This window comes from Esox lucius, chromosome 19 (genome assembly GCF_011004845.1).
Source record: "Esox lucius isolate fEsoLuc1 chromosome 19, fEsoLuc1.pri, whole genome shotgun sequence".
NCBI lineage: Eukaryota > Metazoa > Chordata > Actinopteri > Esociformes > Esocidae > Esox > Esox lucius.
The window spans coordinates 33,500,990-33,521,870 of record NC_047587.1 but is presented as its reverse complement, the minus strand read 5'-3'; the positions used below and the strand labels follow the sequence as shown (position 1 = coordinate 33,521,870).

The 20,881-nt window shown below is 40.5% G+C and overlaps 1 protein-coding gene across 4 annotated transcripts in view; it reads left to right on the top strand.

Annotated features, from left to right (window-relative positions):
- pot1 (protection of telomeres 1 homolog) overlaps positions 1-20,881 on the top strand; it is a 62,737-nt gene that overhangs the window by 20,023 nt on the left and 21,833 nt on the right. For 3 of the 4 annotated variants that reach the window (XM_010864426.5, XM_010864425.5, XM_010864421.5), the window contains exons 2-9: positions 4,943-5,076; positions 5,959-6,031; positions 11,884-11,984; positions 13,307-13,414; positions 13,811-13,879; positions 14,214-14,340; positions 20,155-20,285; positions 20,410-20,703. In XM_010864426.5, the coding sequence (XP_010862728.4) occupies positions 4,957-5,076; positions 5,959-6,031; positions 11,884-11,984; positions 13,307-13,414; positions 13,811-13,879; positions 14,214-14,340; positions 20,155-20,285; positions 20,410-20,703 (1,023 nt within the window). In that variant the 5' untranslated portion in view covers positions 4,943-4,956. The remainder of the gene's footprint in view (positions 1-4,942; positions 5,077-5,958; positions 6,032-11,883; positions 11,985-13,306; positions 13,415-13,810; positions 13,880-14,213; positions 14,341-20,154; positions 20,286-20,409; positions 20,704-20,881) is intronic. The other variant, XM_010864424.5, reaches the window with a different exon arrangement.

Below are 20,881 nucleotides of genomic sequence, written 5' to 3'. Positions count from 1 at the left end.
GCATATCTCCGTTTATGATACGTTTTGTTTTGTGTATTGGTTGGTGTCTGTCCCACCACAGTTACCATAGTAAACAATTGTGTTCCCTGTATAGCCTAAATGTGTGGGTGGATAACATCTACTGTTTTTATCACAATTCCTTTAGTATTGCATATGGGCAATAATAAAAGGATTGTCCCAAAACAGGAACAAAATAATTGCTGAATTAAAGTGTTTTTTGTCTCACTGACATTGTCACAGCACAATGCTGTCTTTAAAACTATAATAGCAGTTACTAAGCAATGTTTTCACATTATTAGGAGAAATTAGTTTGTGTCACAACTACTTAGCCTAAGCTAATTTGCAGTTGCAGTGTACGTGAGGGTGTGGACCCCAGACAAAGCGGTCAAGTCCACTCATGCTGACTTTTTGCCTTTGTTTGAAAATAAAAAGTAATAAAAATAAAAAAATCTTAGGATTAATAACCTAATTGGTGTATACTCTGATTTAAGATGTTTGCTTTAAGATTTAATTGGCAACTCCATCTTGGGAACTTAGTTGGTAATCCATGAACTTCTGTTTCACTGGGGTATAAATATGAGGTGACAAACAAGCTAAACCCCCTTAGTCATCCTACAACATGGGAAATGTCAGAACATTCAAATGAAATGACACAAAAGGTAGTTGACTATCCCAAATCAGGCAATGGCTATAAAAACGTAGCTACATGTCTGCAAATAACCACACTCAATATTTGGGCAATAATGACAAAATGTGAAACAAATGGATCTACCTGAAAGAAGATGTAACACATTTCCATGGATCACAGGAGCATTGTGGAAGTTGGTTATATCTTGGGGTCACCAATCACCAAAACTCTTATTAGATGCTACCTCCTTGCCAACAAGATCTATTTGAAAAGGTTGCAAGAAAAAGCCTCTGCTGTCTCCGAACCACAAACGTATGTGCCTGGAGTTTGCTAAGTATCATGGTCTGATGAGACTAATATTCAGTTTTTTGGCAACAAATAGCAGAGGTGGATTTACAGTAAAAAGAGCCGTGGTCCTTCAGAAAAGGTGGATCTCCATAAATTTGAATATTGTGTAAAAGTTATTCCCCGCCCCCCTGTAATTCAAATGAAAAAGTGACTCCTTCATATACTCTAGATTCATTACACAAAGTGAAACATTTCAAGCCTTTTTTGTTTGTCTTGATTATTATGGCATACAGCTCATGGAAATCAAAAAAATACAGTATCTCAAAATATTAGAACAAAAAATTTACATTACAGAAATGCCTACCTGAGATGAGCTCTAATCTGCAAATTAACCCCCTGAGCTTTCAATACACACAACCAAAATCATGGCGAAGATTGCTGACTTGATAGTTGTCCAGAAGACACTCATTGACATACTCCACGAGTAGGATAAGCCACAGAAGGTCATTGCTGAAAGGGCTGGCCGTTCGCAGAATGCTGTTTCAAAGCATATTTATGGGAAGTTGAATGCAAGGGAAAAGTGTGGTAGGAAATGGTGTACAAGCAACAGGGATGACCGCAGCCTTGAGAGGATTGTCAAGCAAAGCTTATTAAAGAACTTGGGAGCTTCACAAGGAGTGGACTGAGGTTGGAGTCAGTGCATCAAGTGCCACCACACAGACGTGTCCAGGAAATGGGCTACAACTGTCACATTCCTAGTGTCAAGCCCCGACTATAACGCAGTGTTTCTTCTGTTGTAGTGTTAAAGGTCCCTTAATATAAGATTCATGTTTATGGCTTGTAGGATTTATTGAGAGTTTGCTGCCCATGGTATTACTGTGCTTGACTGCCCAGCCAACTGACCTGACCTCAACCCCATAGAGAATCTATGGGTTATTGACAAGAAGAAAATAAGGCACCAGACCCAACCACCTGGGCTTCAAAGCAACCTGGGCTTCCATAACACTTCAGCAGTACCACAGGCTGATTGCCTCCATGCCACGCCACATTGATGTAGTAATTTGTGCAAAAGGAGCCCGACCAAGAATTGAGTGCATGGATTAACATACTTAGGAAACCTTTGCAGGTGATTTGATTTAATTTGTTGATTAGGGCTCTTCTCAGGTCATCATTTCTATTATTTTTTTATTCTAATATTTTGAGCAAATAGATTTTTTTCTGGACCGCGTAAGCGGAGCCGGCTAAGAAAAGCGAATGTCTTACTGAGTGACCGACTGAGTGACTGACTACCCCTTGTTAAATAGCGTAGTGGTTAGAGAAGCAAACTTGTGAACTATAGGCCCTGAGTTCGTATCTCCTTGCAGGTGACGCGAAGTACGCAGTTTAGCTGTATCAATGTCATTCCCGAATGGCCAATTTACTATTAAAACGGCCAGTGGCAAAAGAGGATTAGTGGAGACACGAGGCTGCACCCATGCAGCTCCTGTCATGCAACAGTAGAGCCTAGCTTTGTAACTTAAATCAATATCATCTGCAGTATACTCTAAGACTACAGTATCCTAAGACACTCTCTAAGGACAATTGTATAAGAAATCCTTCCTATGATGTTGTGAACACAGCAGTGAGGTGACCAAATGTTTATTGCTCCCGCCTGTCTGTCCCCCAGATGGATTTCCTCAAGGACATGTGGGGTTAGATGTAAGACAACCCAAGGGCAAGTATCTGATCTAGGTTCTGTCGGGATGAGCCATTAGTCATTCCCCTATCCACTTGTCGGCAGAGAGTCTGACTCTGGAGCGGAGTGACACTGACTTTTAAATTGGGTCTGTGAGAGAGTGGCCTCTGCTCAGACAGTGCATAACTAGACTCTTGCATGCGCTTGCACTCACCTTGGCCTGCTGCTCTGCAGCTGATAAAAGAACAGTGGGAAATACCTGCTGTACTGTTTTATCTCAAATGGGATTTGCAGCCAACGGTTGCATTTTCCTACAACTGAAAGTGCATAAAACTGAGGCAGCTGGCATTTTTATATTCAGGAAATGAACCTTTGTCATAGGCTAATGTCAAGTCAATTGGGGTTTTAACAGTAGGGCTTGGAGATTGGGATGATCTATCAAATAAAGAGAATTAGTAGTGGATAATAAAGTAAAACCATTCTTGAGCCCCTTGATAAATGACTCGTCAACTGAGATTCAGTGAAGGGATGAAGTGGGAGGAGATCATTGCTCTACATGTACTAGGGGGTTTCCTGGAAAATAGCAGCCAGAGGCGGTTATGTCGTGAGCACAATTTTGAATCTTGTGAGCACAAAAGAAAAACAATTTATGTGTTTGACCCTTGTCATTGGTCAATAATTATGGACACCTGGGAACTTAGCCACTTGCAATATAGAATTCCTTCTTGGGAATGTTCAGTTCAGGAGAGCAAGATGTAATGTGCTGTTGTGTAGCCTGATTTGGTCCTCAAGACCACTACAGAACACTGGGATGTGGTAATCTACAAAACCTGTTGTAGCCCACCCTCAATCACCCACATTTTTCTGACATGTGAACATCTTCATGAATAATTTGTTTGGCTGCACTTCAATTACCCTCTTAACGAGCGCTTTGAGCTGGGCAAGGCTGGCGGTTGGTGACTGAGGAACTAGGAAGGCAGCTGTCTCCACCGCGGGGCCTAGACTAGTGCATCTGACATTTAACTGGGCACGGGCTGCCACCAAGCTCCAGGGCTGTGAGTGGTATTTACAGATGGTGCCTCTTCACCCCTTCTCCACCGCACTGTTATTGCTGCTGTTCTGAGGGTCAGATGTAAATTGGGGAATGCCATGGCCATATTGTTCACTTTGAATTTTCATGGAGCTGAGTTAAGTGAAAAAGATTTTGAGAGTCACCAATTGACAGTTCTGAGTACAATGAGCATAGTTGCCTTGAATGGAGAAGGGTGTTACTGCAGCCCTATTTTGCGACAAGAGTATTGTTGAGTTGGTGTGTTGACAGGAACATTTTATTTGTGAAAGGTGGGTTTGTCAAAAGCACTCTGCCATACGTTAGACTGTTGATTGAGCAGTGAGCAGGATACTTCTTTTAAAGTCAGATGATAATTCTGAGTTGTATTTCACTATAAAGCCTAAATCAGGCTTAATACTCTAGTATGCGTGCCTATATACGAAAATAGTTTAACACTCACTTAACACTCACAGACAAATCGCACAAATGCAAATGTGTGTGTTAATACTGCATGCCCTAAAAAGGAACCGGAACACTGTTAGAAGGCCCATGTAAACCACTGTTTACCCATGATAAATAAATAAACTTTTAACCACAAATTCCAACACGTTCCTAACAAGGTGTCAGTTTAGCTAAATAAAAAAATATATGTTTTGCAGTAGTTGCACATGTAATGTAAATTGACCATTTCAAAGTTACGAGCGCAATAATGTGGCCGTTGACATTTGTCTGTCATGTGATTTGAGCTTTAGTTTTACACATCATTTTGTATTTCCAATTAAAACTGAGAATGGTTTATAATTTAATAAAATTAGATTGCACCGGCTTAACGCATCATGCAGACCAATCCGTCCCACACAATGGTCTTGAGGGGTGACAACCCATAGATTTCGGATGGAGTTACCCATAGGTGTTCTAACATGCTCATATATCATCTGTCGTTCTTTACCCTTTTTTCGGACTCTTCTTATTCTCTCGTCCACGGCTACATATTGCGGCACTCCAAGCTCACCAGGCAAATCCCTCTTTAAACAAACAGGCACTGACAGGGAACAATCTAGCACCTGCTGAGAATGCATATAACCCCTTACCTTTGATTCCCATGTGTTTCATGGCCTTTTTTGTGATATAATTTGCCTTTTTCTTCCTGATCCACAGTTATGAGTGTTATTCATCTTTTGAAGTTTAGCCTTAGTGGTTATAGTGCCTCTTTTTATTTTGTTTTTTGGATGTCTCAGCATTATTTCTTTACTTTGTCTGTACTGTAAACTACATATGTTTGCATGTGTTTTTTCATCAGATATTCTTGAGGTCATGCCTGTCCATGTAGTCAAAGACGGGGCCGGTTCCAACATCCAGGTGCCCTCTCAACTCCAGAGGATCCCCATTCCACTCCTCAGCCCTACTTTAGACAGTACTGGCAAGACTGTGAAGGTGTGTCTTGGTCTGGCGGAACCCTTGCATCACTCATCTTTCCCTTCCATTATGTGTCTGTGGGTCGTTCTCTCTCTCCTAACCTACAGTGGCTGCTATGTTTTTTCTTTTTTCCTTTAAAAAAGTATCCAGCTCTCTTGTTTTCTGTCATGCTGTGTTTACTTAAGTGGTTTAATACTTTACAAAAGTACGTGTTACTACTTTGAACAATATAACCATTCTGAAAGTGGCCATATGTAAGACTTTCACTGTACTGCTAGCATAACTATAAACTTGTATGTCAAAAAGACTATATTTTACCCCCGAATTGTCCTGCGTGCCTGAGAAATACCCCATTGAAATGTTCTTCCATTCACAGTATTATCCCTCCTACCTAAACCACCCTGGATTGGCTAATAACATGTTGGTCTTATTTGTTACGGGAGGGGGAGGAGACAAATCATGTGATTGTTTAACATTTAGTTTATCAATGTTAGACACAGGATTCTACGAATTCTCAAAATGTGTTGAGCAACCAGGCTACTAGTAATATCTAGCCAAAAACCATTTGAATCGGGGACAGGTGGATTTCTAAATAATGCAAAATAAGAATACTTATTACCAATTACAATACTATGTTACTTTGCTTGTTTCTGAGAAAAGTCATTATAACTGTTAATACTACTCCTAAGTCTTCCACTGTTTTTTTTTCCAAATACACTATTGGCAGAGGATTTCAATTGTATTTGGGCAAAGCAGCCAGAGCAATTAACAAAACAAACTCTCCATCCTCTATTTTCCATCTAAGGGAGTTATGTGCTTATTGGCTTTTAATTAAGATTTTTATGAAGTCAGTACTTGATGGATAGCAATCTAAAATTGCATTTTAAAATGTTTTGCCAGGGGAGAGTTATTCATAAAGGGCCCTTGGTATCCATAGGAGAAGACTACTATGTCCTGAAGACTGTGGTTCAAGGTATGGTATATGAGTAAAAAGAGAGGTATGGCATATGAGTAAATTATTCAGAACCCTTCACTTTCTCCACATTTCATTGGACGTCATTTATTATTGAATTGTTTTGGTAACAACCATCGGACAATACCTAAAAATATTTAAGAGAAAAATAAGTTGTTGCATTTTCTGCCAATTTATTGAAAATATAAAAATTCTATGTAAAAAGTCAGTATGTCTCATGTATAAAAATATGAATGAGACGTTCATATAAAAGTATACAGTGTATCTCATGTAGATAAGTATTCTGACCCTTTTTTCAGTACTATTTTAAAGTGCTTTGGCAACGATCACAGCTTTGATTCTTCTTGTGTATTCCTCAGCCAGCTTTCACACTTATATTTGTGCAGTTTCTTGTGTTCTTCCTTGTGCATCCATACAAGGAATATACAGTGGATATAAAAAGTCTACACACCCCTTTGAAAATGCCAGGTTCTTGTGATGTAAAAGAATGAGACAAAGATAAATCATGTGAGAACTTCTTCCACCTTTAATGTGACCTATAACGTGAACAATTCAATTGAAAAACAAACTGGAATCTTTCAGGGGGAAAAATAATAAATAAAAACCTTACAATGCAGGCAGATAGAACGCACACTCTAGAGGACCTATACAGAGTAATTAATCGACTAGAGGACGCTCACCCTGAGGCAATTTTTATTGTTCAACAGGGCATGTATGAGGAAAGTTTTGCCAAAATACCACCAGCACATTAACTTTCCTACCTGGGGGGGGGGGGGGATCAGAGTCTTGACCATTGTTATTCACAAATATACAAACCCCACCCCTGCCCAACATTTGGTAATGTGGAACATACATTGATTTTGCTCCTCCCATCCTATAGACAACACCTAAAAAAGGATAAAACGGTTGTCCGGCCAGTTTAATGCTGGAGTGAGGGATGAGGCAACAGATTGGCAGATGTTCTGTGATGCAGCCGATGGGGACATTAATGAATACCTAGACTCTGTCTCAGCATATATCTCCAAGTGCATCCATGATGTTGTATCGAAGTAAAGTGCTCTGACTTTCCCAACCAAAAGCCCTGGGTTAATAGTAATGTCCATGCTATGCTCAGAGCGCAGTCCCCTGCCTATAGCTCCTGGGACATGGAGGCTTTGGGAGGTCCAGATATGACCTTCGGAAGACCATCAGAGATTCCAAAAGGGACTACATGGATAAGTTTGAGTCTAACTACCACAGCTCTGACCCCAGACGCATGTGGTGTGTGCGGACTGCGACACATCACAGATTATAAAGTGAGAAACCGCAATGATTCCCAGCCTGCCGCCTCTCTCCCCGACTAGTTCAACTCCTTCTATGCACGGTTTGAGGCAACCAACGCCATTCCTTCTGCAAGGCTTGCTGAGGATGGCTACACTCTATCCCTAGCCACAGCTGACTTGAGGAGAGCTTTTAAAAAAGTGAATCCTTGGAAGTCACCAGGGCCAGATGGCATTCCAGGCCATGTCCTCAGGGGGTGTGCTGACCAGCTAGCAGTGGTTTTCGCCTCCATATTCAACCTCTCCCTGTCTCTGTCTGCAGTCCCTTTCTGGTTCAAACAGACCGCCATCGTCCCTGTATCGATGAAACCTTCGATCACCTGCTTGAAGGACTTCTGCCCTGTAACACTGACCTCCATCATCATGAAGTTCTTCGAGAGGCTGGTTAGAACTCACCTCTGCGCCCCCCTTCCTGACACCCTGGACCCCTTTCAATCTGCATGCTGCCCCTATAGATCTAGAGGTCTATTGGGGCTCTCCTACCTGGGGAAAGGCAACACATACTGTTTGTTCTAAAAAGTTTGCATACCCTTGGAGAATTGTTAATATATGTACCATTTGCAAAAAAAAGTGAGCAGACAAAACACGTCTTTTATTTCTTATGGGATTCACATTCAACTGTAGGTCATTACAGAATGGCACAATCATAAAACAAAACATGGCAACAAAATGAACTAACCCCTGTTCAAAAGTCTGCATAGCCTTATTTCTTTACATTGTGCAATGCCCCCCTCAATGACAGCATGCAGTCTTTGGTTTGACTTGTCTATGAGGCCCTGAATTCTTGCAGGTTGTATAGCTGCTCATTCGTCTTGGCAAAAGGCCTCCAGGTCATGCATGGTCTTTGGTCGTCTTGCATGAACCGCACATTTGAGATCTCCCTAGAGTGGCTCGATAATATTAAGGTCAGGACTTTGATGTCCACTCGAGAACTTTCACCTTTTTCTGTTGTCTTTTTCAAATTGTCTGCTGGTATTTTCTGATAACATGCTGCATTCATCTTGCAATCAATTTTCACAAGATTCCCTGTGCCTTTAGAGCTCACACATCCCTGAAACGTCAGTGAGCCCACTACCATGTTCCACAGTGGGGATGGTATTCTGTTCACTATAGGACTTGTTGACCCCTCTCCAAACCTAGCACATATGGTTGTGACCATAAAGCTCTATTTTGGTCTCGTCCCTCCAAATTACAGTGTGCCAGAAGCTGTGAGTGTGTCAAGGTGTTGTCGGGCATATTGTAACCAGGCTTTGTTCCTAAGCTCAGGTCACTGGGACCTTTGTACCCCCCAGGGCGGCATACTCAGTCCCCTCCTGTACACCCCCACTCCGCTCTGAATGGCCAAACACAGCTCCAACACATCTTTCAATTTGTAGATGGCACAACCGTCCTGGGTCTCATCTCCATCAATGATGAGACCGCTTACAGAGAGAAGGTAAAGAACCTGGCTACAAGGTGTCAGGACAACAACCCCTCTCTCAACGTCTGAAAGACTAAGGAGATGACCGTGGACTTCAGGAAGTGGCAGAGGGGGTGGTCATGCCCCCAAACACATCCTTTCTGGGTCCATTACTGCCTGGTACGACAGCTGCTCCTCTGGGGATCGCAAGTCCATCCAGTGTGCGTCATCGGCTGCAATCTCCCCTCCATGCAAGGCATCTATCATATACAATGCCTTAGGAATGCACGGATCATCATGGGGGACTATAACCAAGACTATATGGTCTGTTCACACTGCTGCCGTCTGGTTGATGCTACCAGAGCATCGGGGCACGCACTTCCATACTCACAAACAGTTTTTTCCCTCAGGCCATAAGACTCCTCAACAAGCAACACTGATCTATAATCATACTGATCAATCATGAGATTTCCAATTGCTCTGATGTCTCCCCATGTACATTCAATGTGCATTATTTTTTATGTACCATTCATAGGCATATTCAGTCATATTGTACCTATAATATTCATATGCAATACCCCTTCCTTGTTCTTATTCCCCATCCTGCTGTTTTTAAAATTGCTGCTAGCTTACATTATGTATTGCTATGCTTGCTATACTTCCTATATCTATAATATTCAGGTCTTCTACCGATATTGTTCATATTCCCCATTCTACTACTTTTTTTTTAACAGTGCTGCTAGTTTACATTATGTATATTATTGCTATATTTTTCTTGCTTACGTATATCTCTCTATTCTTACTACGTAGATATCATGTGCCATGTCACCAGAATTTAATTGTGCAGGATTACCCTGTTATTCAGTGCATTTCATAAATAAACTACTTAAACTTGATCCTGACCAGCTGAAAAGCATTCCCATAACATGATGCTCCCGCAACCATGCTTCAGCATATGGTGAGTATTAGCCAGCTGTTGAGGGTTACCTTGTTTTCTCCAGATGTACATTATGCATTCAGGCCTAATAGTTTCATTTTGGTCTCATCAGACCGTAGTATAGTTTTCCGCATGATCTCAGGCCTTCAGGCAGCATGTCATATGTGTTTTACTCAGGAGTGATTTCCAACTAGCCTCTCTACCATAAAGGCCTGATTGCTGGAGTCCTACAGAAATGGCTGTCATTGGCAGGTCCTCCCATCTATGCAGATAAACTCTGATGCTCACTTAGTGGCCAGTAGTTTCTTAGTCACCTCCATGACCAATTCCCTGCCCTTTTACTTACTTACTTCTGTTTCAACTTTTTCCATTTTACGATGAGGGAACCCAATGCAGTCCTGGGAACTTTCAATGCAATAGCAATACATTTTTTATAGCAACACATTTCTAAAAACTGTTTTTCACTTTGTCATTGTGGGGTATTGCGTATTGATGTTGAAAATATATATATATTTAATCAATTCTAAATTAAATCTATAACACAGCAAAATATAGCTATTTAGTAAACAAGTTTACCTTCTCACCCATAGCCTTAAAATGGGGCTTAACCACAATTGTAATGTTCAAAATGGGGGAAATTGGATGTATTAAGTACAAAGTGTCACCTAAAATGAGTCATCTCTTTCATTCTTAATTGGCTGTTTGTTCAAATTGCTTAAAAATATTAGAATATGCTACCTACGGTGGCCTATGAAAATAAATATTGATAGTGAAAACTGATAAGTGGCTGCTCAAGTGCTGTGAACTGAGCAAATTTCCCTTTATGCTAGTTCACAACCATTTCTTTGTTTAGCTGTTGGTACATGCTAGTGTCAATTGAAATGCTATAGAAAATATATAAAATGAGACATTGTTTTACTGTCTCTCTTGTAGTGTAAAAGGGCCCTAAATATCTTAATGCAAAGTTGTGGAACATATGAACACTTGTGGTGCATTCTGGGTATTGTTTTTCTGAAGTTCTCCAGTCAAGGGCAAGACCACATTTTTGTTTTTATTACTTACATATTTCCTGATATCAAATTCATGTTTCTGCTTCATCGCAGCAACTCCCAGCGGACTCGGGACAGTCGCACATACAGTGTTGTTCTGTTTATCATGCTGCTTGCTTAAAAAGGATGTTTAGACAGCAAGTATTGCATTCCAGAAGGAATTCACTCTCCAATCTTCTCTCTTGATTGAGCTCGCAGGCACTCAAGCAGCCCGCCAAACTGGGATGGTGCTGACCAGTTGACCCGCCCTCTGCGGGTCCCCTGGGCTAATTTGGAAGCAAACACATAGGAATCATGAGAATAATGCACCGTTGGACCCGAGCTCTACCACTGGACCAAATCAACATTTTTGCCTTATTAAAAGTGGGATCTTTTTAGGTGTCCTGTCAAATTTTCAGTTTGCAACTGAAAAAAACTTGAAGAGCTAAGTAAAAGGATTTCAAAGTGCGATTTAGGTTGCTTTTTGGAGCCCTGAACTGGCTTTATTGTCTCTGCTGGAAGACTGTTCCTTTTTCATTATGCCGTCCATGCTACACTTATCTCTCTGCATTATGATTAGCGTGCATAAAGCAGCACTGCTTATTCTGAGTGGGTTATCTCCCTTGCTAATACTTCAAAACCACTGAAATACTGCACTCTTTCTCTGCGGCAAATGTGAAATATGCCTTGATCCTTGCCATGCGTAATAATTGTATTACCACAGCAATTGTCAATCGTAACTCAGAATTATCAGTACTATTTCTTGATCTTATTTTTTCACTTTTCTTCTGTTAACATTTCCTCAATGGATCAGTCTGTCTGTTTGTTGGTTATATGCAATTTATCATTCAGTACTGTCTTGATTTCTGACCAGAATTATGCTTGACTGATGTGTCTTGCCATCGATATCTCACATTTATAAAATTAGTGATTGGCCCCAGGCAGAAACTATCAATAAATCATGTTTTTTTTTTATCACATGCCATAACTGAATTGGCCCAAGCGTGTTAGGGGCAGCATGTTTCCTGTTGCCTTGTTAAACCATTGGGAATCTGTTATATAGCTTGTGAGCTATGTGGTATTTTCTTTATATTTATTCTATCTGCATATTGGATTTTGCTGCACATGCTCACTACATTAAACCTAAGAGTTGTTTCTCCCTTCATCAGAAGAAGACTCCCAACAAATCCTGTCATCTGAACCCTCGTCCATCAATGTCATCCTGTTTGGTGCAATGGCAAAGGATTACTCTGAATCCGTGAGTCATGGGGTAGGTTTCCAATCCTTGCCTTTAGTCCATACTGTACCTAAATGCTTAGCCTTGCGTTTCTTTTACCAACCCTATGAAGCTATCCAATGAATTATTTTTAGAGAAATAGAGACAAGCCTATAGTTTTTAGTTTAGAGTTCTTAGTCAACAGAATACATAGAAATGTGATCCATGGCCCATTTCTTTTTGCTTGGAAACAATGGGCTCTCTTTCCTTCTGCCCACAAACCAGCTTTCATCCCAGACTATTTTTCTCTCTCTCTTGGTTGTCACATATCCACCACATCATGCCAAAAGGGGCTGCACTTTCGTATAAGCATGAAGCTGCACGTCAGAAGATGGCATTTCTTTGCTTTGAGGAGGGGGATAATCCTCAAAGAGATGTTTGGAACATTAGCTGCTGTAGCAAGGAGATCAGAGCCCAGTCATTGTTAGTAAAACCTGAACACTCCTAAGGACTGAATGGATATTGCTTTGGGGAGAGGGATCCTATGCAGTTATCCAATACACTGAAGTAGATTAAGTCAACAGTTGGATTTTAGGGATGTTATTCAGACTTAGGATCGGAATCTTTAAGATACATTCCTGGATCGTAAACACCAGAATTGGTAAAATATTTAACTAATTCGATTTGTAACGTATCATACAGAATATATTTATTGTTGAAAGTTATAAACATATTTTGACAAATTATGTACTCACGATTGAAGATGTTGAACGCCTATTGTCTTCAACATTGGTTTTCATGAGCTTTGGCTCATGAATACCAATATCACAAAAGTTGGATACAATTATGCAACTGCCCTGGAGAGCATCTTTAATTGCAAAGAAGTCACAGGAATGTTTGAAGTGTTTAATAGTCATTTTAGTTGTTTGCGAGCCTTAGTCTGACGGTTTCGTTGCTCTGGTTTCTAGTGGAATACAAACGGGCAGACACCCCTGAATCTGAATAGGAGACAAAACATCAGCCTCAGCAGACGCAGGAAGGGAATGGGGATTTACTATCGTGGCTGTAGAGCACTCTGTCAGACAGTGGTTTGTGTAATCCACTGTAACATGATTACTTTGTATCTCTCCCTTCCCTTTGTCTGCCTGATGAGTCGTGTCAGAGAACACTGTTAAACCATTTGCAGGGCAGTCACAGACTGCTACCCTAACAAAATAGCTCAAATTGATCTCCATTTTAAGTGTAGCATATTACACTCACGCTGCTATTTCTTACCACAACATCTGGCATATTAAACCTACACTCTGGGAAACAACGGTTTCTCATGCTCTCTTACCACACCACATTCCTCTGTCTGTCCCTGCATGTTATCCCAGGATGTGCTGCTGCTGGCAGGCTTCACACTGGCCAAGTCTCCCACTGCCCACAAAGACAAGCTCCATGCCTATAACCTGCAGATGGCTGGCGATGACGCTTCAGTGTATGTGAGTACTTTACTGGGGAGGGCTTCCTACTGGGGCCCACACCTGTTTTGATAATGGAGTAATCTGTTGATTACTACTTAATAAAAATAATTTCTAGCATTAAGTGCAAGGATTATATTCAAACCAGACAATGACAGACTTGTTTCAAAATGTATTTACCATGCTGTGTCCGCAGCCTCGGCCATCTTTAAAACTGTATAAATATTTTGCTGAATATCCCATAGACCTAACTAATAAATAATACAATGTTTGTATTAATATTTTTTTTATTGTCAACTTTATTAATGTTTTACAGTAAATTATTAGTTGTTGTGCCTCTGGTTCCTACAAGATTTACAATTTTGGATAGTGTTTGATGTAATATGTTTTCTGAACTAGCTTTTTTCTGGGTCATAGGTGTACCCGTCATCTACTCTTAGCCCCAGAGCATCCATATCCAAAAGGTCCTCTCCGCTTCGCACTGAGGTAAGTCTGAAACCTCATTAGTTTCAGGTTCTTGTTGTACTTTTTCCTGTCAGAACATCCACTTGTGACCCTGTGTGTGTGTCATGTTTTCTGGGATCTTTGTGTCACTGAAGGCCGTCTGGCCTTTGGCCTGGCCTTTGTCTTTCAGTTATATCACTCATACTTTATCTCTGTGTATACCGGGCAATTCATCTATTTTATAAAATGTTGTTATGTTTCATATCTTTCACCACCCAGCATTGTTCTTTTCACATCATTTATGCATAGACATTATCTCATTACTTGAGTTGTCTCACAGTACCTTAAGTGGTAATGCAATATTGTTTGTCTTCAGGACACTAAGGCAGTGAAGGTGGCTAGGTACTCGTATGTTTCACTGAGCGACCTAAAGCCTGGGGTTGTGGTGAACGTCTATGCTGTGGTCTGCTTCTTCAAACAACCCTTTCGGACTAAGGGGACAGGTCAGTCAGATGTCAATATTCAGTATTGCAATTTGATATTACAGTCCATTATAATCATACACATGAGGACAGACATTCAAAAATCCATTCAACCTCATAATAAAAAATCTTTAAATAATCATTGTTTTTTTACCTTTGTTTAACCAAGAAAGGCTTATTTTGATTAGGAATCTATTTTTCAATACCATGCTTTTTTTGCGGTGTTCGAAGTACTTAAAAGCCCTGTTTCTAAATTAATTTTGGCCATTTGGGAAGTTAGCAGGATAGTCTTGCGAACCCACCAGATTTTTGGAGAATAACAATGTAAAAATAAGAAGGTAGCAAAACCTGAATGGCTTTGTAAATAAAAGTATACCAGTGACTGAGCCTATGAGTGGTGAGGGAAGGCCAGCCAACTCCAGCACATGAAGTGCAGTGGTGTGTAAGTGCTTTGCAGTTTAAAATAAATCTCAATGCTCCATGGTAAAGGGTGTGAATTGATCTCAGACACTGAGCAGAAGCATTCATATTTAGATTGCACCATTGTGCAATATAGGCATACAGTAAGAGTAGCTGATACTCTCCTCCTCTTAGTTTCAAATGAAAAACAATCTATTTCTAAAACAAAATGCTAACTTCAGCTTTAGTATTCATGCATGTGATTTAATATGAAATTTAAGAGATGTCTTCATGAATTAAAATTCCAAGATACTTAAATGGAGTTACTGCCTCAGTCTCATTGCCATGACAAGTAGTCAGCATAAAAGAGAGAAAATGTTCTTTGTGCAGATGAACGCTATGAATAGTGTTCATTGAATGCATCTCAGGGCAGTTGATGGCGTACTTAGAATTCTTACTCAGATGCAGTTTAGATGCAGATATTGGAAAAATAACAGCCAATAATAAAATTGAATATTCAACAAAACAATGTTTTAACGCTGTTTAATGTTTCTAAGGAATACAAGTATTATAATAACCATTAATGTGGTATATTAGTGTTCTATTTCTCCAAGATTTTGCTCATTGTTGCCTTTGCTGCTCATGGTTGAAGTAGTATAGTGATTCAACTAAATACCTTTTTTGTGTGATTCTTATAAATCGCAACCATATACTCATACTTGACTTGAGAGGTTTTTTTATGTCCCAAAAAAGTATGTGAAACACTTGGATTTGTTTTTACTGCTCTGGGCCTTTAGATTTAGAATTCAGTCTTTGAATAAATGTCCTTTTCATTTATTCACTATGGATATTCGTGGTAAAGGAGACTGATTGGAGTGGAATTTGGAACTTCCAAGTTGGGGAATCTGTTAACTGGACTTTCTACCAACATTTGAACCTCAGGGGCAACATGTTAACGTTGGCTTATTAGACCTGGCTGCCAGTCTTTTTCATCAACAGATCCGTGGAAAGAATCAACTGGGCTGTTTTCTTTTAAACACATGCTACATCCAGGCTCGGATCTACCATTGTGGACAGCGAGGTCATATCCTCTTTTAAGTTTATTTTACACACGGAAAAAATGAACTGAAAATAATAGTCTACAGCTTTTTAGAATTCAAGAATTGCAACTTATGACCTCAGTATTTCTACAGAGCTACATACGGACTTGACCACATGACTATACATATTGCAATAGGAGTTTTCTTGATTTTGGCACAGTCCTTTTGCTTGGAAAACAGTTTGTTATATTCCCAATCAGTAGATGGAGCCGCCACAGGCTGGATTCTGCTTTGGAAGGTAGGGGGCGTAGTAGGGCTGGTTTTCTGTCTATTTCCTTGCACATGTTTTTCAATCATTTGATCAATCCAGTAATATGAATTGTACACTTCTCCGAAGCTCTTTATCTGATTCAGTATTGAAATGCACTTTTATCATGTACTTTATTTCATCTCCTTTCTTACTATTTGCACTTTTAAATTCAAAACACTACCTGATTGATCGACTTAATTTTTATTAGCTCCAACCCTGCTGTGTGATCTCATTATAAGGTGTGGGGTTTGGCATAGTTGGTGAGGTGATGGCTGAAAATATGGGGCCGGAGCACCGTTCTCTGAGCTTCTGGCACCACAGGGGTACATATGCGCCCTGGGATTGCTGCTCAGCCCTTTGACTCGAAACCTTCGACTTGGAAGTGCTGCGATTGCCTTTTAACTAGGCTGCTCCTGCGATTGCCTTTTAACTAGACTGCTCCTGCCGAGACTCAGGTGGTGTGACTAGGGGGCAGTCACACAGAAAAATACCCCTTGCTGAGGATCTGTATAAAAGCACAGTAGGCCATGTGAAGGGGTTATCCGAGGGAGGGTGACCTCGCTCTCTTGCTGTTCCGCTAACATACTCTAGTCAGTGACCTTCTATCATGCCCTTTTCATCTACTGGTCGTTAAAGCACCACTCTCATTTTCTCCTTGTTCTTCTCCAATAGTATCGAGCGCCCCCTCTCAGTCCCACAATATTGGGCTGATTCACTGAAAATCCCAACACTGTTGGTTTTATTTTTACAGTATTTATTGTAAGAAATGTAAATGTGATTTCAATCCACACTAACCTTAATTTAGTTAAGTTTAATAAAACATCAGAAAAGTGCTAGGCCTGCTAGCGGTGATTGCCATGGTGACATGTGTTTCATGTTGAGCCCATAGAACTGGCTGGCATCTCACAGTCCAGTGTAGTTTCAGTTTTGTATGTGTCTATTGCAGTATATGCACCTGAATGTACCCAATTATTTGGCAGATCTTTTTTGCCAGCCCGCGTAAGTGGAGGGGCTCTACGATTGATGTGCAAAGCCAGATTGCTTGGAAGATTTTCTTCCCCTAGCTGATACGCTGGTGTAATGTCTATAGCTAGTCTTCCCGCCTGACCCAGATGGATTATTTCTAATAGCAGTCTTTGGATTGCCAATACAAAAACACACGCTGTGGCATGGATGAAGGGCTGTTTTAAACTTGAAGTTTTAAAATGTGCTTGCTCTACCTCATTGAAGGCACTGCTGGAAGAGCTCAATAAGGTTTAGTTGAAGTCACTACTTCATTCTTGGAGACATCTGTTGGTTGCCACTTAAACCATTTTTAAAAATATATTTCACACATAATTTTGTATACTGATGTATCCGGAGTATTTTGAGATCATCAAATGCATTGGAAAATAAAGAATATGTAAACTGCGCATGAAGTCAGCAGTTATTTTTGGATTCAGTCTTTTGTTGGTCAACAATCGTGTTGTAATAATTTTTTCCCATGAACTCAAGTCTTTTATTTGTCTTTTTTGGGTACCACTGTAATGCAGAAACTTTTTTAATTTGTCTGTATGAAACATTTCAGTTTAGCCCTATACATGCATGTTAATTCTTACTAGTGTAAAAACGTAAAGCGTCGTCACAGTGTTCTTGTGGGGTTCACCTCTGACTTAGCACCCAGAGCATTGACCAAGCAATAAATCTTGTCATACAACTGACATACAGTGGTGGAAAATCCATCCTCATCCCACTTACCGAGCCTATAGGTATTGGGCTTGAGTTGGATTTGCACAGTGCTGGGCCGTTTTCTCCAATTTATTCAGTTGACCAGAATTGAAAAGTTGGTTCTTTATTGTGTCCTTAGGGCAAACTCTGCATGAGAGATCAATTTTAAATGCAAGTGTATGTGATCTAAATTACATACCAGCAAATATATTTGAGTCCTAATCTTATGACGCTAAAATGAGGCCAGAGATAAATGTGTTTATGCCCTTGCAAATTTATAACCTGTTTATGTGTTCTCCAACTTGCAATGTTCACCATTTTGGGCTGTTACCATGTAAAATAATGATGCTGTTGTGGTCAGGGGTTTTCTGCCTTTATTTTCATGAGGTGTTTATATGCCACAGACTTCATATTCTTCGAGTAGTTAGTTAGAGCTACCCACACGCATAGATTTAGTTACAAAAACCAAACCGTTACCCCAAAACAACATCAATGTACTCATGCCTCAAAACATAAGGAATTTATCAAATTCTTAACTCCAATTTCTTGCTATAATTCAATTTGGGGGCCTTCTCCTTTGAACCATTTGATGTTTCAATATACACTATGCTCATGCATTAAAAAAAGTGTCACTTCCAATTAGATAAGAAATACAACACTCCTACCTGCTTCCACTTTTTGAAGTCTGTCCATCCGTGACCAACTGCGCAAGTACTGCGTTATGAGTGTCTATATGCCCTTTCTTTATATAAAACATTTCTGACCCGCAAAATAGTAGTGGATAGTGAACCGTGAGTGGACTCCCCGGTTTAAATATGGTTTTTATTCCACCCACTGTGTAATTTATATCTGGTGCCCCCACAGGGATTCCCAGGGCAACTGACCCACCACAGGGCTCTGCAGTAGGCTAGGCAAGACATTAAAGGGCTTATTCACATTCTAAGAAATTCACTCCCATCAGACCATTTAATCTAATGTCAACTGCGGCCGACATCCCATCTACTTCTAATGTAAGAAAATCGTTACTTTTTGATACGACTAATGAGTCAAACAGGCCTGAGCTTTGGGCCGCCACCTGCAGAGGTACAGCAGTACCAGCACAGATGAATGGGACCAGCAGAAACAACCCTCAGAACTAACACCAACAGTCAAGGAAAAATCTAAGGATGTGACGAGTAGTTGCTGGGAGAGCCACTGACTTCCGTTCGTATGCCAAACAATGGAAAAATATTGTTTTAATGTTGTGCAATAGTTTGTTCAATAGCTCACTATTTAGGTCAATATTCAAAAATTTCTTGATAAATCACTTGGTCTACAGGTAGCGTTTGATTGTGATTTCAGACCATGTTGGGGGGACCAAAAGCATAGCCTACATTGTTGTGCTGAATGTGAGGTGGTAGTTTAGTAGATTTGTGTTTCCCAATCCTGGTCCTCGGGACCCAAAGGGGTGCACGTTTTTGTTTTTGCCCTAGCACTCACACCTGTTTTAAATGTTGCCTTACCAGTTACACTCTTGATTGACGTAATCATCCTATCATCAAGCCTTTCATGTGAATCAGATGTGTGAGTGCTTGGGCCAAAACAAAAACATGCACCCCTTTGGGTCCCGAGGACCGGGATTGGGAAACACTGGTCTACACAAAAAGCCCCCTCCCGCACGCGCGCGCACACGCGCACACACAAACACACACAGCCCAAGCAGAGTGATCTCATAGATGCCCAGCTATTCGACTCCATCATTTACTCTTCAGTTTAGAATGAGGATGAAATTGTTAATGCAATTAATGTTAGCCCAATGAATCTTTTGGAATGAAACCAAATCGTATCAATTCATGCTCCTAATCTAACCAATTCACACCAATTGTTTTAAACTAAAACGTATTGTTCCTTCATTGCATTGGATCCCCTGTAACTAAATCCACATGGAATCGCTTTGAAATGGAAATATGCATTTAAAATGGATTTCTTACTTAGGGAATGAAGAGTGCTGCTTTGCACAATGCAGCATTTAAGAAACCTTTCCAGCATTCCAATAAGGGTTTTCAACATTTTAGTCCATCCCTAATAAAATCCCATTGTTGTAGACCTTAATGAAAGCCTTTTATTCAAGTAGACAATGATTTGATGCCTAGCAGAATCAGGTTTGCTTCTCTGGGCTCTAGAATAAATCTGTACTTTTGGTGATATTCATGAACCAGTTAGGTGGCCTTCTATTGTGAAAATGTACATGAGAATTGACATTGTCTTGGTCAAAGTATTTGGGATGTCCCAAATCCAATTGCATGTGTTTTGTAATGTGCGCACTATGGCATTTCTCATGTTGGGCTGACCATAGCTGAAATATGATTTGACAGTTGTCCTGGCTTTTATCCCAAATAGATTACTGCTCCACACTGAAGATTACAGACCAATCAAACAATAAAGTGGGCTGTACCATATTTTCTGACAAGCTTGAGGAACACCCCAAGATCTTCAAAATTGGAGACATCATACGCCTACATAGAGTCAAGGTAAACAGCAACTGCTGATTGACTAGTGATTAGAACGGACAACCCTGAATGACTGTGCTACAGTAGGTGTAAAATGGGATGTTTTGACATCGTCCAGGAAGAGTAAGATCTTTCTTTCTTTCAGAGTCAACTTTTTAATGGAGCCATCAGCCTTTTGACCAGCCATGGTTTCTCTGTGGTCACCTTTGATGGAACAGTGGGCAGTCCTGTGGTCCCTCGCACCTGCAGCAAGTCCTTCTGCTTTGGTGAGGAAGACCAGCATACTGTTGAGGCCCTTCGTGTGTGGGCGGCCAACGAGTCGCTGGTCCCTGCTGAGCCAAGTGTACCCCTCTCATCTGTACAGCCCAAAGCTTACTTTGACCTGACCTGCCAATTGCTGGCTAAAGCCCCTGTGGACAGCAGTTGCATGCTAATGAAGGTATGAGTCAGTATGGGCCTTTTACCCTTGTTGTATTGAGCCGGGAATTTGTGGAAACTCAATATTTTGTTTACTGGCTTGGTGTACAGGGACTGAAATGTTTCAAACATGTAGCAAAGGCATATGATAAAGCGTATCTTAACAGTTTTCATCTAAGATGGCAAGGATGGGCTTTTTT